General features: G+C 37.7%; 1 protein-coding gene across 1 annotated transcript; it reads right to left on the bottom strand.

Moving 5' to 3' along the window:
* Nucleotides 1-2,662: 2,662 nt before the first annotated feature.
* LOC126401536 (extracellular calcium-sensing receptor) lies at nucleotides 2,663-6,479 on the bottom strand. Its single transcript, XM_050062886.1, has 6 exons — nucleotides 6,376-6,479; nucleotides 5,971-6,256; nucleotides 5,047-5,871; nucleotides 4,698-4,919; nucleotides 4,457-4,580; nucleotides 2,663-3,576 (listed from the first exon to the last, which is right to left on the bottom strand). Exons 1-6 carry the CDS (start codon nucleotides 6,462-6,464, stop codon nucleotides 2,663-2,665), a joined length of 2,460 nt encoding a protein of 819 aa, XP_049918843.1. The 5' UTR covers nucleotides 6,465-6,479.
* Nucleotides 6,480-18,219: the final 11,740 nt, after the last annotated feature.

Genomic DNA, 18,219 nt, shown 5'->3' with positions numbered 1-18,219 from the left:
CCTCTGTGAAAATGGCCATGCTGTTTTTCCCTCACGAAAATTTTGCCTAAATGTGGAATGTTATTTAGCCCCCTTCCTAAAAATCTAGTATCAAATGGTTGGTAATTGATTCCCTTAGGTCTTCTAGTTTGATATGTTACCAGTATCATCACTCTAGCTTTAACAGTCACTCATCTATAGCCTTTGAAATACAGGCAGCGGGGAAAAATGCAGCACGAGACTAATGCAATTAAAAAAACATGAATGTGTTATCATCAGGCGTTCAGGATTAACACTAACAGCTCTATTTTAAACATTTCATGTTGTTGAAATATGTCACGTCATGTGTCTGGTTTTATTAGCTCTACGCACCCAGAAGTCAGCCATTTTTAATTTTGTGCATTTTTCATATATTTTATGCACTTTCTTGAACTCCTCCTGGAGAGTTTATTGGATTCATTTCAAATCCAGGCTGTGTACAAAACATTTTCACTCCGTCCTCGTCACATATCACTGCTTGCTCCACGTTGACATATGATGTGCAAAGTAGCTATGGGACGCAGTGTCAACTTCTGCCTGTTACATGCATGTTTTTCAAAATGCACTTCCATTTTCACAGGAAATGTACAGTTTGCATACAGTCTCTTTCAAAATTAACATACTACGCTAGTACAACACTTCAAATTGACCTTTTTTGTCCTTCAACAATGACATACTTAGTTTTGTTTAGCCAACACACACACATGGTTGGATTTAGGCAACAAAAGCATGTGGGTAGGTTGAGAAAAAAAAAAAACGGGTTTGGTTTTATATTCATAAGGAAAGCGGACACCTGCCTCTCAGGTGAAAGTTGGTGATTGTTGGACCATCCACCACCCATTACACTGCCCTGCTCAAACTTCTCACTCCCTTAACTTATGTTGTTTTCTGGCTGCCATTCCCCAGAGATGCCGTCGGGCACCATTACACAATGACGGCAACCAGCCACGTAACATGCCGACGTGAAAGGACGGCTTTTTACATTGGTATCTGATGCGGAAGTCACTACCCAAGCGCCGGCATTCAACAACTTTGGAATGAGACAGGATTGTTGTATAACCTTCTAAATAATGTGATGCTACATTATGAAAAAAGTCAGCAGCTTGACTGATGGTGAAATACTGTAGATTATCTGTTAACATGTTATTTGAACTGGGCTTGAACTGTACAAAACTCCTACAGGATTTAACAGATCTATCTCAAATTTCTCTCACAATGCCAAATTGTAGAGCTTTTGCGTTTCTGGGGAATGGCAAGGGAGGCAATTTTGTGTCATGTTTTACCATGACACAGGAAGGGTTTATGAAGTCCAATTAGCCTCAGATTTCACATGCTGGATAAGAGTCCAAACCTGAAGTTATTTACATGCCCATACTGACTCATAGCCACAGTGCCACCTACTGAAAACAGGAAGTCAGCCTTATGTGACAAAGATCAATCGCTTTGCACTACAAAAAAAAAAAAAAAAATACATGATGTGGTCTTCACATGATATACAAACATGAAGTATAATTAGTGTGTTCTCTCCAGCACCACATACTGGACACAAGAAGTGCTAGATAATCATATGTCATTTCCGACGGCATGCACTCCACACAGGAAATAACAGCTAACCCGTGTGCACAGTGCTGTGGTTGCGGAAATGCATAGTAACTTCAGATTTAATTTTTAATTTACATTATTGTATAATGTCTTGTATTCCAGGGGTAAGTATACCCAAACCTTTATTACATATTGTAGATAAAGGAGATCACATCTCATCCATGGTTAAAATAGGTATTATTGATTTGTATTTATCATTTTAAGTTTTAAGGGCATTAGCTACAGGTTTTTGTTAATTTGTTTGTTTTTTTAATATGATAGTGAAGTGTCTAAACAAAGTAGTAATACAGTAGATTTTTGGTTTTGATCATGAAATTGTTAGAGACAAAAGAGAAGGCTTAAAAACATTTAGACAATATTAAAAAAAAAAACAGTCATGGGGTTTTTAAATGGGATAATGTTTAAATTTTAAAGCCACTTTTTAAGCCACTTAGGTTTTTGAATTAAAACATAAACATCAGAAACAGGCATTTGATTTTTGTTTATTGGCAAATATACTTTAGTCAAAACAATGAAGTGCTTGTATTACTGTATAGTACTAAATGAGGAATTATTAATCATTTGTATGTATGTCAATTGCATATGTGAATTTAATTCATTAAGGTTATCCCATGATCAATTTAGATTCTTATCATACAGATTTTACCCCCTCGTTTTACATGGTACGTACACACAGTGAATATCCTCTGTTATGACACAATACACAGTGCATGATATTACGTCATTTTATAATTTGCCATGTAAAATTACAATGATTCAATATGCAACATGAAGTTGTCATCAGTTACTGGTAAATTATGCATTCAGTCATAATTATTAAAAACCAAATAACCATTTCCATCCCTGGTTTTTGACTACAGCACAGACCATCTTGTGCATCTTTAATGTCACACTGTATTGTTAACAGTTATTAATTAAAGTTCAGACTTTATAATAGAATCACTGTAACATATAAATGCTAAAGAATCTTGCTTTACTCATATACTGCTACTGATACGGTGCATTGTTTAAAAGGTATAAGTAAGTTTTTTTAATAGAGACGTCAAATTTTTTGGTTCAGTTTTTTTCCCATGACATGTTTCTTGGTATTTTTCTCTGGCTTGATCAATAATATGTAACATTTAGGTGCAAAAATGCAAATTAATAAGCCAAATGCTGAAGACAAAATTGCAAATATTTCCACAGCTACGGTGAACTTCCCAGGAGAGCTGACGTATGCTGGGATAAAGGTTATCCAGACAGCACAAAATATCAGCATGCTGAATGTGATACATTTGGCTTCATTGAAGTTGTCGGGCAGCTTTCTTGCTAGAAATGCCAGGACCAGACATAATATTGCAAGGATCCCTATGTACCCCAGCACTGCATAGAAAGCAGCCTCAGAGCCTGTGTTACATTCCAAAACAATCTTCTTATTGCTGTATCTGAGAACCATGTCAGGGAAAGGTGGGCTTAACTTAAGCCACAACACACATATCACTACCTGAATCAAAGTGCAGGAGAAAACTATGATCCTTTGCTTTGCAGGACCAAACTTTACTGCAAATTTGTTGCCAGGAAATGTGGCTTTGAAAGCTGTAACAACAACAATAGTTTTGCCCAACACACAGGAAATACAAAGTGCAAATGTCACACCAAAAGCTGTGTGGCGCAGCATGCATGTCCAGACTGTGGGTCGGCCGATAAAAGTAAGGGGACAGAGAAAACACAAAAAAAGAGAAAATAACAAGAAGCAGCTAAGCTCAGAGTTGCTGGCCTTTATCACAGGAGTTTCTTTGTAGCAGATAAAGATCATCATCGTCGCCAGCGACAGGGAGGCCCCTAGCAGGGATACAACTGTGACAGCTATTCCCATCGGCTCGTGATACATCAGGAACTCAATTGTTTTAGGAATGCACTTGTCTTTTCTCTCATTGGACCAGTATTCCTGTGAACAGGGTGTGCAGTCTGCTGCACCTGTTGAATAGTAACAGGAAGAAAAGGTTCTGTGTCTTGACGTTACTTTTGCAGAATATCAAAATATACTTAGAAGGTACTGTTTGTAACTTTTTGCATGTACTAATTTTTTTTTTTATTGCTAATGGGTGAATAATTATAATTGTAATATAATTTAAAAATTTGCGACCTCTCTCAACTTTCTGGATTTCCTCTAACAGCACGTGGACTTAATACGTAAAGGACTCTGGACAAATATTCTGGTAAAATCCAAATGATGTGATGTTTGTACGTGTTTCAGAGTGCCTTGCCTCTCTTCAGCTACACTACAGTGCTAACAACGAGCAACACTAGCTAACTTAGCAAAGAAATACAGTCTGCTGATATCAAAAAAGGACCTACACCCAATACAACACAGTTAAAACACAGAGTTCACACATGCTGCGTTTTTGTTATATACCCTGCGGTCCCCTGTCCTCACCTCCCCATCACTGGGACACTACTTCGCCAGTGGGAGAGACTTAAGCCCTGGTAGCAACTCAAAGGTAGCAAGCGCCTGTGACCCCTGGCACTGGATGGATGCACTGGCTGAAACTGAATTGGTCCATGTCTGGAGCTGCTGTCCACTCTTCTACTGGTGAAGTAGTATCATAGTGGCAAGGAGTGAGGTACAGTGATTTCATTGAAGCCAATGGTCCAAATGATAACACTATTCTTAACATGACTGTAATTTATTTTCTAGCATACTATCAACATGATGCTGGTCAATCTCTGTCAAAACTGACTGCTGCCTGCATGTCATAGAACAATCAATGGTGTCATTAATAACAAGCATTATCTGAAAGTCATGTACAGGACCTATAAGTATGTTCGTTCAATATAGCATGCATGCTTATGATACCTGTTGAGTTGGCTATAGTTCCATCAGCACATGGGATACAGTCAAAACAGCAGGTGGGTTTTCCCTTCATTTGAGCTCTCCTGGTTCCCACTGGACAAACATTAGAGCACACTGACACTGGAACCTGAGGGGAAAAAAAAAAGTTCAAACAATGTATTGCACAACTGGGCTCATATTCCAACAAAATCTTTAAGCTCATTGCATGAAAAAAAAAAAAAAAAAAAAAAAAAAAGTATTTTACCGTTTTCGCTGTCCTCCACACAATTTCTTCCTCCTGGATGCTGAGCTTATAATTACCATTAGCAGCTGAAGCAAAATGACCCAGTGTGACATGTTGCACCTGCCCATCTATCAGCTGCCAATTAATAATGTCATAAGAAGCGGGAGGGTCACCATTGGCATCAAAAAACACATCATCTCCGAACTGATTCCTAAAATGTACCCTTTGTAGGTGATCTGTAACCTGTGAAAGGAATATGTTATTGAGTAGATATTTCTGTGTGTTCATATTGATAAGATAATTTTGATACAGATGCATTCATTGCTTATTTGCTGAAGGTATTGTAGATTTTACTTTCACTATTCCTTACCTCTTTAGGCCGAATTTCTGATATATTCAAACATGGCCTAACTGTTTTTTCTGCAACTGGTTGGCAGAATACCAGCTGATGTAGGGCATGTGCAATGGCATAAACTGCTTTATACACATTATAGGACACTCTAAGCTGTGTGACATTGAAGAACACATCCTGGGAATTCATTAATGTCTCATGGCCTGTGCATATTTCATTGGTTGCCTCTGTATCTGTGTGTTCCCCGGGTAAAACAGGTCTACAGCCAGCCATTATCTCCCAAAAATCCCTCACAAAGGCTGCACTTGGATCAGCATAAGGGCTTATGCCTGTAAGAGATTGTTTTAGATTTGGTATAGCCATCTTCTGCACCACAAATCCTAGAGCTCCACCAAAAGCTTGGTAGATTTCTGGTGTGGAGGGTCGAGATGCTGTTATCCAGGCCTCGCTGGCAATCCACTGAATTCCTGTAATGTTCTGTTTCACAATCTCTTTCATCAAAGGGTAAAAGTCACCCTCTGGAATAAAAGCAAGAATGACTTTGACAGTTGACTGCTTGATCATTTCAACAACATCCAGAATTTTATCCATAGTGTATGTACGTAGAATTGTCCCAACAAATGCAATACAAACCCCAAGCTTTTTAACCTCTTCAGTAAAAGCCAGAATCCCATTTCGCCCATAGTCATTGTCTGACTGTATGGCCCCAATCCACTGCCAGCCAAAGTGTTTGACCAATGCTGCCAAAGCTTTGGCCTGGAAGTAGTCGCTGGGGATTGTCCGAAAAAATGTAGGATATTTAGCTCTGTCACTGAGGCAGGCACATGTTGAGAAGTAACTTACCTATAAAAAGAACACCCAATCTGTCACAAACCAAGCATTATAAATGCATCAAATATCACAGAACACTAATGCAATAAAACATATCATTCAATCTCTTACTATTGGCACTTGAAATGGTCCAAGAGTTCCAGCCACAGCTAAGGACTGAGATGATCCGGACTCTGCTATAAGTGCAGATATAGCTGGAGGACAAGGGGAGGTCAGTTCTAGCTCCTCTGGTCCACTAGCCAGTGTTAGTGCAGCACGTAAAGTGTTTGTAGGAGATGCACATGAGTTAAGGATCCTGTAGCCAAGAGATATGTTTGGCAGGAGAGCGGGATCTTTGTTGATTTCTTCAATTGCAAATATCATTACTTGGGTCCATCGAAAAGCTCTCAGGTCAAATCTAAAATAAGTTTTTGTTATTGAAAAAGGTTGTTCAATTAAATAGCTGCTGCTGTAAATCTATATACAATTGCAAGTTAGTAAGATAAAAGTGGCATGTATTAGAAGAATCAGACTTACCCTGCACACTTCACTCCAGGTGGCTCGCTCTCAAACGTAGAGGTACCGCTAATCTCTTTGTTAAAAACTGGGAAAATCCCCCCTATCATTATATCTCCCCACTTGAACAAACTTGGCATGTCAAACCTACTGAACAATTCACAGCCAGAAACTGTGTATAGGCACAGAACAAACAGAGGAAAGATAGTAGGTATTTGCAGCTCATGCATGTTTGCTTGGTATCTTTTGATAGAATAGAGGATGCAGCTCTTATAACTGTCGGAGACAGGTAGACCTGCTCTCTTCATAAAAGGCTGGTTTATTTCCCCTAGGGTACAGCAATCTTAGATGAGTAAGATTAGTAGAACAGGGGAAGGTGATTGCTACATTCAGGACACACACTTTGTACACTATCATATACATAAGCACACATGACAATCAGACCCCCACTAAATGTACATGTACATTTTCACACCAGTCAAATGCCAATAATCTACAGGGCTCCGTTTAGCTTTGAAAATACCTTTATATCTTAATTATATATAAGAAATAGCGTAGCTGAAATTTTACATTTTGAAGGCTGTTAACTTAATGCAGGTCCAAGTAAGCTTTATGAAGTGCAGCATCACAAGTAGGTAAAACCTGCGAGTAGTAAATAATGTTGTGAAACAAGGGTACAGATATTTTAATTTTATTAATTTAGACTGAAAGAGTTACGAGGTTAGAGATTTACAATGAATGAATCACAAAGTACATACATACACCAGAGTTTTCCGCAGCCAATTAAAATGGTGCTTCATGACAATTACAAACATCGGTAACACTTTCTATGAAGGTCAGGTCTATAATGCATTATGAGCACATTCATAAGACATTATAACGCTTTATAAACATTGTTATAAATGTTAATAATCATGTATGACAACTTATAACAAGGTTTATAAAGTATTATAAGTGGTTACATAATGCATGATAAATTCAGCATTCATAATGCTTTATACTTCCATGCCAAAGTGACGACAGTGTTTGAAAGAAGAATCTGAAGTACTGGGTTACATAGCACATTATAACTATCATAACTTTAGCCAGTTATAAAGACTCAAAGAACTGCTCTGACATATAATAAATGCTTAATTTCTGAAATGGAATAATGCCTTATAAACATGAAAAATATGCTATAGGATGACTTTAAGAGCTTTAAGTGACAACACTGTATAAGGTTATTAGCAAGATACCACTTTCTAATGCTTTATAAACATGAATAATATGCTATAGGATGAGCTTTAAGTAAAGTGACACCATATACGTTTACTGGCAATAAAACTTTATTACCATCATCATGTTAACATCTTCAACGACAGCTTACAGACAGGTTGAAAAGAATTTGTTTTACTACAAAAAATGTGCATTTTAAATGTTGGGCTACAGGCAATAAAACATCTTTAGATATTGTAAATCTTTTCAAAATGACTACATAAAAGGTGCATTTTAAATGCAAAACTAAGTGAATCTTGTTTTGCTAAATAAAAGTGAAATCCTTAAAGAATACGACGATTTGGGAGTTATGCTCTTTCTCTATCGTTTTCCTAGTGAGACAACATGATCAATATCTTTTTTGTGTCTGTACGTCCAGTGGCTGGCTTCCAGCTGTTAGCATCACAGCTTGGCTTAGCCCAAATCATTGCAGTGGGTAGGAGTCAGTAGCATACTTTGTAAAAGTGAATAAAATAAACCTTTCACAAACCCTGAAGCTGGCATTTTAGCACGTGCATTCAAATTAAAGATTAAAACATTAATTCTAAAAACAAGAGTTCTTTTTACTCGTTTTAGAGGAAGTTTGATACACGTAACTATAGTGTGTCACAGCGCATGATGTAAACACACTATAGTTACACGTATCAAACTTATTCTAAAACAACTAAAAAGGTTTAAAAAATCTTTATTTTAAATGCACGTACTAAAACGCCAGCTTCAGCTACTGAGTATGCTACTGACTCCTATCCACTGCAATGACTTGGGCTAAGCTAAGACACGATGCTAACAGCTGGAAGACAGCCACTGGACGTACAGACAAGATATTGATCATGTTGTCTCACTAGGAAAATGATAGAGAAAGGGCATAACTCCCAAATCATCAGAGTATTGCTTTAAAATGGACAGTTTGAAGAATGTACGTTCATTCTTTCACTATAAACTTGAACCCGAGGATCTAATTAACTGAATGCACTTTCTTTCTAAGATGATACATTCTAAACTTGTAAGAACAAACTAGCTCCAAAGCCAGAAAAGGCTAATAAGGCCATTTAATGTGCAATGGGCAGTAAAGTACCCTTCTCCTTCGTTTTGCTTATGTCCCCTTTAATCTCGGTTGTAATGACAGCACGACACCTGTCGACAAATGCGGTGAGCTTTTCAGATTTCTCGTTCCACTGGCCTACAGCTATGAAAGCTTCAGGGACTGCAAGGCTAAGCTCCGCGATGACTGCTGTTCTGGCGATCGTGTTGCGGTCAACACCAACTTCCTCAAAGGCAGCTTTCATGGACCCTCCCTCGTTGTACTTCTTCAGCACTGCCTTGTACCTGTTAATGATGTCTGTGCAGGTTTTCACTGAAAGAAAAATAGGGATCTTTATTTCATGTCAAACCCTGGTGCAGAATACCAGTGTGCTTCCCTTATAAAATTGCCATCACTAATATAGCAACATGGTTTCATTTAAAATGGCTATAACACCAGTTGTATTATTGCTGAGGATACATTGTGGTGATAGAGGGCCACCTTGTGGTCAGTTTGAGTAGCATAGCTTTAGTCATAAATTAGGGATGTCCTGATCGGATTGGTATCGGCCGCCGATATTAGCATAAAACGTGCATCGGCATCGGATCGGACTGCATGGAAAAATGCAGATCCCAGAACTCTGATCCAGTTTTTCGTAGAGACTGATCCAGGTTTTCCGGCCAGCCCAGCGCTCCGCGATTCAAGCAGTCCATTCCAGTGATCCGCTCCTCCATTCCAGTGATCCGCTCCAGCACTTACTATCAATCCACCAGGCCAGCATGCAGACACACAGGGAGGGAAGGGTAGGAAGAGTAGCAATCAATTTAGTTAACTGACTATTTGTTTTCTGCTCTGGTTTTTTGAGAGTGATATTTTTATTTGGTTTACACTCTTACTGTTTAAGTAAAGAGCACTGATGGCATTGTTTTGGGCACAATTAGTGAAATTGGAGCCATGGATGGACTATTGCTTGTTTAAACAGTTGCACAATATTGTGTATGGTTTTTTGTCCCCTCTGTTGGTCCCAGGAAACAGCAGTACCAGGCTGGCACTTACACTACAAAAATAACTGAAAAGGAAAGGCTGCATTGTTTGTTAAATGTCAACAATGTCTTGTGGTGTTAATCTTTTTTTTATTTATTAGGGGGCCAAAGCACAAGTGTGTGGAGTCTTGCTGCCATTTTAATTTCAATGTTAGACATTTTAAAGATTTCTTGTGTTGATTTATTTTCTATTTATTAAGGGGCCAAAGCAGCCAAAGCAAACCAGCTATATTTTTTATTTAATGTTAATGTTCAAGTTTAAAGTTTGCTTATTTAACCCTGTTAACAATAAACGTGTCAGTTTCTCATACCAACTGTTGTGGATCATTCTAACTAACCCGATTAAGTAGTTGTTCTTGTTAGATTAATATTGCTTGATCAAACCTTTTCTAACATGACTGACAACAAAATAAGTGAATATGTATAATATGCGCTTGGATCGGATCGGTATCGGCCAAAACTCAAGGCTGTAATATTGGTATCGGATCGGAAGTGAAAAAGCTGGATCAGGACATCCCTATCATAAATGCGACGCTCAACCCAGATTAGTTTACTAATGTTTTAAATAATAACAACAGCCTGTCTCATAGCAATTAGACTAATGTAATACATAATTCTAAAGACTAGTTCAGTGACATTAGGGGAAGAGCCCATTTCGCATAGGGGACGCAAAGTGCAGACCTCCACCGACAAACCCATTCATTGTGTATGTGTTGTATGGCACATGAGTGGACACAGTCTGCACTGAGCTGCAAATTTTTAAACTTGAACACAGCGCTCTGTTCTTCCACCGACTAGGACTGACAAGGCAGTTTACAGGCAGTGGTGTCCTAATGGTTAGAAAAGCGAGCTTTCGTTAGGAAAGTCGTCAGTTCAATCCTCAGAGCAGTAGGATACATCTAAAGAAATGATTGGGACTAACTCAAGGATGACCTAATTGTCCCTGGAGGAGATGACCCGTTTACTTGACTTTTTTACATTTTGATATTATATTGTGTATGCACAGATTTCCCCAATGTCTTATCTTTATGCATTTATTTTTACGGCGTGGGCCGAGAGGCCCAGAGCCATCTATAAGAGGCTTTGTCTGTTTGTCTGTCTGTCTGTTACTTGTGCCCAGTCACACCAATCACAGCGCATGAGTGTCACGTCATCACTCTCTCTGTATCCACAAGTTTCCTGGACGCAGAAGTAAATGGTGATCATATTCCGAAAAAAATAAACTCCTCCCACCCGTATACGGCTCCGGATTTATAGCAGAACTTGGTGTGGCGGCCTGGTGTGTGTTTATTCCTCTAGAAAGCCTCCAGCTTTCTAAAGAAATTACCGTAGCTCACACCATTAGCGAGTGTAACTACAATGTTAGCACAGCTCTGCTCGGTCTGAGCTCCATTCAGAAAACAAGCATTTTAAAAGTTGTTTGCTTGTCGTCATGCTGACAGAGTTGACAAAGCATTAATTCATACTTTTTACGAATCGATATCATGATGTAGTTATTTCGGGATTCATTTGATCTGTTTATTGCAAGTAAATCGCTGTAAAATCTATGTTTAATTTGGGTTCATACCGTTTTAAGGTCTGTAGTTGTTAATTTGGGTTCATACCGTTTTAAGGTCTGTAGTTGTCATACGGGAAGTGCAGTAAATCAACAGGTTTTTGGGGGAGTTTTGTGTGATGGTTAATGCAGTTTATCACAACAAAATTAACAGAAGAGTTGATAATATATCTCTCAGTGTTTACAGACAAGTGTTGGCATTACCGTTGTTAGCAGGAGGACTAGCTGTCATGATTCATTCTGGGGGGTTTCCGGGTGGTAGTTTGAAATTGAGCTACCACGTTGACGCCTTTAGCTTTTTTTCAACGTGTTGGCTGGGTTAGCTTAGCCACATGGCGAACCAGTTTGCTTCACCTTGATGGCTAAGTTAAACTTGGCTAGCAAGTGTTAGCAACTTTGAGGCCAACTTCAGCCAATATAACAACGAAAAAAACTCAATACGTACTGTCCATATTTTCACAACCTGCGTTGAAAAATATTACCTGAGGCTTTGGTTTGACGTGACGACTTGGTGACTTTCTATCTCCTGAGAAACTGCAGTCAAGTGCGTTTCTACCTAGTCCTCCCACAATGCCCTGTGTTACGTTCAAGACACGTCGGATATTCTGACTTTTGACAATGGGTTGTTTCAGTTTACTTGTATAATCTCTCAGATAGGCTTGGTCGATTCTGCACTTAATGGATTAAAGAGGAAACTTTCTTGATTATGATGATCTTGTTAATAAATTTAATATGAAGAGTACTAAACAACAATACTCAGTGGTAATAAAAGCGATTCCACAAGGTATGGTGAACATGGTGAAAGGAATGTTGCTTTATAATAAGAGAATACCCATGATGCCGTCACTTTTTATAGATAATATTAATTTCATAGAAAAAAATGTACTAACAAAATCATAAGAGGTGCCCTCATGTCTAATCTCTTCCCTTTACCATTAAAAAGGAAAAATCTGTTAAAAGATTATCCTAAAGAGATTATTGTCAGAATGAGAACCAGATACCTCACTCTACCTTTATCATCGAAAGCTAAAGAAACCCATTTTAAAACCTTATATGATATCCATCCTTGCAATGAGTTCCTGAGACAAAGATTTAACATCGATAGAAACAACTGTGCTTTTTGTGACTCGGACATTGAGACTTTAGAACACTTGATCTTTGACTGTAATTATACCAGAGTGTTTTGGACAGCATTTCAAGACTGGATATCTGAAAAGGACACTCAGTCGCCCAAGTTGGAATATAAGAACATTAAGTATGGAGTTTTATTACAAAACAAAAAACGGGAAATGATGTATAACAGCTTAATTATTATTGCCAAACAGTTCATCCACAGATGCAGATTTATGAAGAGCCACCCACTGTTGCTAGTACATAAGAATGAGATAATAAACTTAAAAAAAAAAAACACTGAAATATGTAGAAACCAAACAAGCCTTGACTGTTTATGACAATATGAATGTATTAATTTCTGATTAGACCTGTGACTTTTACTGTTCAATGCAGATATGTTGTAAATGCTCAGTCTGGAGAACTGTATTTTTCTATTGAAATTACTTGATTGTACAAGCCAGATTTTGATTAATAAAGTTGGAAAAAAAAAATCTCTCAGATAGACTAATGTTGCCAGCGAACACAGTATAGCTAAATCAATCAATAAGATAGTTGTTGAATTTCACATATTGCTATATGTGAGTTAAATATGTAAACTATACAATCACATAATGCATAATTACAAATCAAATAGCCTGCATGTTAAAACGTCATAAAAATAGTAGCTCTGAGTAGACACCCGACATGAGGACCTGTAATTCCAAGTTGGACAACCATTTAATTCAATTTAACAACTCAGATTTTTTTTTTTTTTTTTTTCCCAGCATTACGACTTGTCATGAATGCAGCAGTCTCAATGGATGCTGGGAGATTTGGATAAGACGCGGGAGGTTATTGCTGCACAGGGTTACCAGCATTGCCAGCAGCAGTCGCACTTTGACCAAGATGGCCTCCAATTTGAGAAAGGTGTTGTATCAATGATATGAAATGGATTTTAAGCTATACTGTGTAACTTTTGGAGGTTGTAACTTTTGCCTTCATATGTCTGAATATGTGTGCTGCATTCATGTGGTGTTGGAAAAATGAGTTCCCGACCGTTTACTACCGTTTGTTGTCATGCAAAAACTAAAAACAGCTATTAATGTGTTTAAAAGCACTGAGCAATAGAATACAACACATCTGTGTAGCCTTCATGTTGGCTCCATATTACAAATTAAAAGCTCATGAACACACCAAAGTTGGAAGAAAGGGACAATCCCACAAGCATGTGAATGCAACTTTTTTACATAAACTCCAATGTAGCCTACTGTGGCGCTAATGTAAAATTGTACTGTAAAACAGTGGATAAATTGTGTTGAGCATCAAACAACCCCTGCAAAATGACTCATTTCACTACAACATTTTGATCCATTTGAACTGATAACATTTGGAAAGCCCAGATGAGCTGCATGATTGAATTAATTTATCCCCAGTTAGCAGAGGGATACCCAGAAGTTTGCCAGGAAGTCTGGTCTACATTAAAAGGGCTAGTGCAGGAATCTCGCCAGACAACCAGTGATAAAATGTCTGGTATACTGCAATACAGCAGTGTATTGCTGTATACCAGATATATGCAGATATTTAAAGGAATTTGTAAGCAGTAGAATATATTCTTGTGGAATATTTTGATCAACTTGCCTGTCTCAAATGTGAGCAAGCTCTAATACCAACTTCCATCTCTCAAGGTCTGCATTACAGCCATCAGTAAAATCAGACACCAGGGTAGCATGAAGATCGGTGGACAACATTGCTTTGTGATGTTAGATGAAAGCAAATTCTCCCACAAGAGGAAAGTATGTATGTATGTATATGAAGAATGTGTTGTGTGTTCATTTTGCATAATTGAAGTACAGTATTTGACTATCATTACTGTGCTCCTGGCTAATAGTATATAAAATTCAGGGTTCCCACGCATCCTGGAAAACCTGGAAAATGATTGACCAATATGGAAAATGAGAAAAAAGTCAAATGTCCTGGAAAAGCCTGAGTTGTCCTGGAAAATTATTTATCATCCCTCTCTCTGCTTTATGAGTGAACGCAAACAGGCTAAAAGTTTTGCGCATACATGTCTGTTCTCAGCTGTCTTTAATTCAGTCCCTCCAGAAGAGTTTTTTTTGTGGTTTATGCAGGCAAAAACCCTCAATTATGCAATAGACCCCAGAGTGGTCGCAAAATAAAATAAACTATGACCCCGGAGTGGTTGCAAAAAAAAAAAAAAAGATGACCCCAGAGTGGTTGCAAAAAAACAAATGACTCCGGAATGGTCGCAAAAAAACAAAAAAAAACAACAATATTGTAATTTCAGTTGGTTATACGACACTGTAATCTATGGGTGTGATGGAGCTATGATACTTTTTTCATAATTTCTAAGAATGTAAGAGATTATTTTATAGATATGTCATAGTCATAGACTGCACTTCTTTTAAATCAGACATCTGGGGGTGGGAGAGGAATAAACATAGAAGTGGAAACCCTACCACAAACCTTTTGAAGGAACATTTAAGAGTGATCGAGTGGGAATATTGGCTGGGCAGGAATCACAGATTTCACATTATCGGCCGGCTGTTGCATGACATTAGGAAATATGTTGTGCATAATTGTTGAAAGTGAGGTACACACAGGTTCACTGCGGGTCTGCAGACACATGCTTCTCTCTGATGAACCAGAATCTGTGTATCATTTTGTTCTTTCCATTTTCAATTGACTATCACAAATCAAAAAATGAAAAAGTGACTGGTTATTTGTTTTTGAATCTGATACCAAAAAAGAAAAAGGGCTTGTTTTTCATGCTTTAGATTTTAGGCTCAGATCAAAAATATGAAATGGAAAAATGGGCCACAGGAGAGAATTTGATTTTAATATTTAATTGGTTGGGTTTACATGACCCGGTGTTGTGTCGAACTCTTGTTTCCCCTAGCCCCGCCACCATGACCGATGCATTGTCAGGATGTGTTTCCCCTGATATAATAGACACATTTAGGGATATAGGTTAAAATAACTTTTGGATGAATTATGTGCTTATTCACAACTTTTTATTTTTGTATTTGTCTTAAAACCACCTTCATTACAGCAGGAAAACACATCCTGACAGCAGAGTTACTGTCAGATACCGTTCCTCCTCTGTTCAATATGACATGTGGCTCACAGATCTGTCACATTCATACTGCTGACTTGTTTCCTTCAGCCTACAACAGGTCATTCCTGTGATTTTTAACCTATATCACTAAATGTGTCCCTTATATACTTATACTTTATACTTTACTGACAATGCATCGGTCATGGGGGCGGGGCTAGGGGAAACACATCACAACAAAGAAACAGAGTTCAACACAACACCGAGTCATGTAAACCCGACCAATTAAATATTAAAATCCAATTCGCTTCTGTGACCCATTTTTCCATTTCATATTTTTGAATATTTTTGATCTGAGCCTAAAATAGAAAGCCTTTTTTTTTTGGTATCAGATTCAATTCACTTTTTAATTTTTTGATTTGTGATTGTCAATTGAAAATGGAAAGAAGGAATGATACACAGATTAACCAGCTTTACTGTTACTTTGACTTTTGTCTCGCCAGCGCAGCTCTCTCTTTATACAGTCTCTAGCTCGCTTGACCACAACACTCGACTGGAAAATCCTACTGACTCCACCTTAAGGATTTCACTTTTATTTAGCAAAACAAGATTCACTTAGTTTTGCATTTAAAATGCACCTTTTATGTAGTCATTTTGAAAAGATTTACAATATCTAAAGATGTTTTATTGCCTGTAGCCCAACATTTAAAATGCACACTTTTTGTAGTAAAACAAATTATTTTCAACCTGTCTGTAAGCTGTCGTTGAAGATGTTAACATGATGATGGTAATAAAGTTTTATTGCCAGTAAACGTATATGGTGTCACTTTAAGTAAAGTGACAACACTGTATAAGGTTATTAGCAAGATACCATTTTCTAATGCTTTATAAACATGAATAATATGCTATAGGATGAGCTTTAAGTAAAGCTCTTAAAGTCATCCTATAGCATATTTTTCATGTTTATAAGGCATTATTCCGTTTCAGAAATTAAGCATTTATTATATGTCAGAGCAGTTCTTTGAGTCTTTATAACTGGCTAAAGTTATGATAGTTATAATGTGCTATGTAACCCAGTACTTCAGATTCTTCTTTCAAACACTGTCGTCACTTTGGCATGGAAGTATAAAGCATTATGAATGCTGAATTTATCATGCATTATGTAACCACTTATAATACTTTATAAACCTTGTTATAAGTTGTCATACATGATTATTAACATTTATAACAATGTTTATAAAGCCTTATAAATGCGTTATAATGTCTTATGAATGTGCTCATAATGTATTATAGACCTGACCTTCATAGAAAGTGTTACCCAAACATCTTTAAACCATCTCAAAAACCATTTTATTTATTCCACTTATATTGTAATCAACTTGCTGAATGACTTAGGACATTTCCAGTCTTATGTCTGTCAGCTTTGCTAAAGTCTCAGGAGTGCTTTTTGTGGTTGGCGTGGGATGGTGGTGGCATGTGGCTGCGAGTCAGTCATCACAATGTGAAAATCAGCTCACTAGTCTGTAAACTTTACTCTGCTGGCGTCTTTTGCTAGCTAGCTGTAAGCTAGCCAGGTCAAGGTTTTCAAATCTAAATGTGAGTAAACAACGAGGAAAATAAACTGGATAACATCCGCACTGCATCAGTTTCCAACTTAGGAACTGCAATATCCTTTGATTTACTGAAGCTTTGCTTAATCCTGAACAGTGCCATTCAACCAGGAGGCTCCTTTTATTCAATGCTGATCTGACAGAACAGAGGACTATGGCGTGCTTTACAGTGTATAAGGACTGGTGTGATGGTGAGAATGTGAGGTGCTGTCCTGGTCTTGTGTGGATCACCTCTGTACACTGTTCAGAGGCGGCTGCAGTGTGGCACTGCCCGTGTTTGGGAACATGCAGCCATCTTGCTGAGGATGTGTGGACACTTAAATTATTCCACAAACAGAGACTATGGATTACCAGAACCATCCAAAAAACATGAGCAATTACAAATATTTTCAGATGAATTTCAGATTAGCTGGTTTGATTAGTGAAAGGTCTTTGTAGTTGCAGATGAGGTGAAAGGTGGTCCTTAGTATTACACAGAGGAAGCTTAGTTAATTCAGTATGGGAACTGTAGAAGGGAGCACATTATAACAAGTGTAATGACTTATTAATTAATAATGCATTAATTGATGCATGACCCTGCATGCATGACTATAAAAAAAGACCAATATACTTTATGTCCTTTATTAATTATTAAAGATTGTTCTGTAATACATGAATAAAACTTGAGTTCCAAACAACTGTAAATGGCCAAAATAGATCTGACCAGAGTGTCTAATTGGTCAGCAGTAAGATATAATTTACTTTTCAAGAGATGGACAAAGGACTGCTGTCTCTACACCTCACCAGAGTTTCAAGCATGGTACCCTGCACTGTCTCATTTCCCTCCTGCGATCCTCAATTTCTCTGCACGTGTTGCAGATCTTCTACACAGGGCCACTGACTGCCCACACTGAAAAATTAATTAATAATTGCCTTACTCATGGACACTTAGATAGCAATGGTCAATAGAGGGGAGAATGGGAGCTATTTGTTTTGTGTTGCCTATCTTGTTAACTTTTGCAATATTTCACTGAACTTACACCACTAAACAACTAAAATTTGAAACTTTTTGGTTGAATGTCACTAAAGAATCTTACTTACACTTTGTGGCCAATATGAAAATGATGTCGTAACAAACTACATTCCATGTACTCTACAGTATTTATGATCAAATATAAATGGGAAAAAAGACCCAAGTCAGAATATTAAGTTTATTCAACACATCACAAAAAGTATAA

This window comes from Epinephelus moara, chromosome 2, assembly GCF_006386435.1.
Source record: "Epinephelus moara isolate mb chromosome 2, YSFRI_EMoa_1.0, whole genome shotgun sequence".
Classification (NCBI taxonomy): Eukaryota; Metazoa; Chordata; class Actinopteri; order Perciformes; family Serranidae; genus Epinephelus; species Epinephelus moara.
This window is presented reverse-complemented; position numbering and strand designations above follow the sequence as displayed.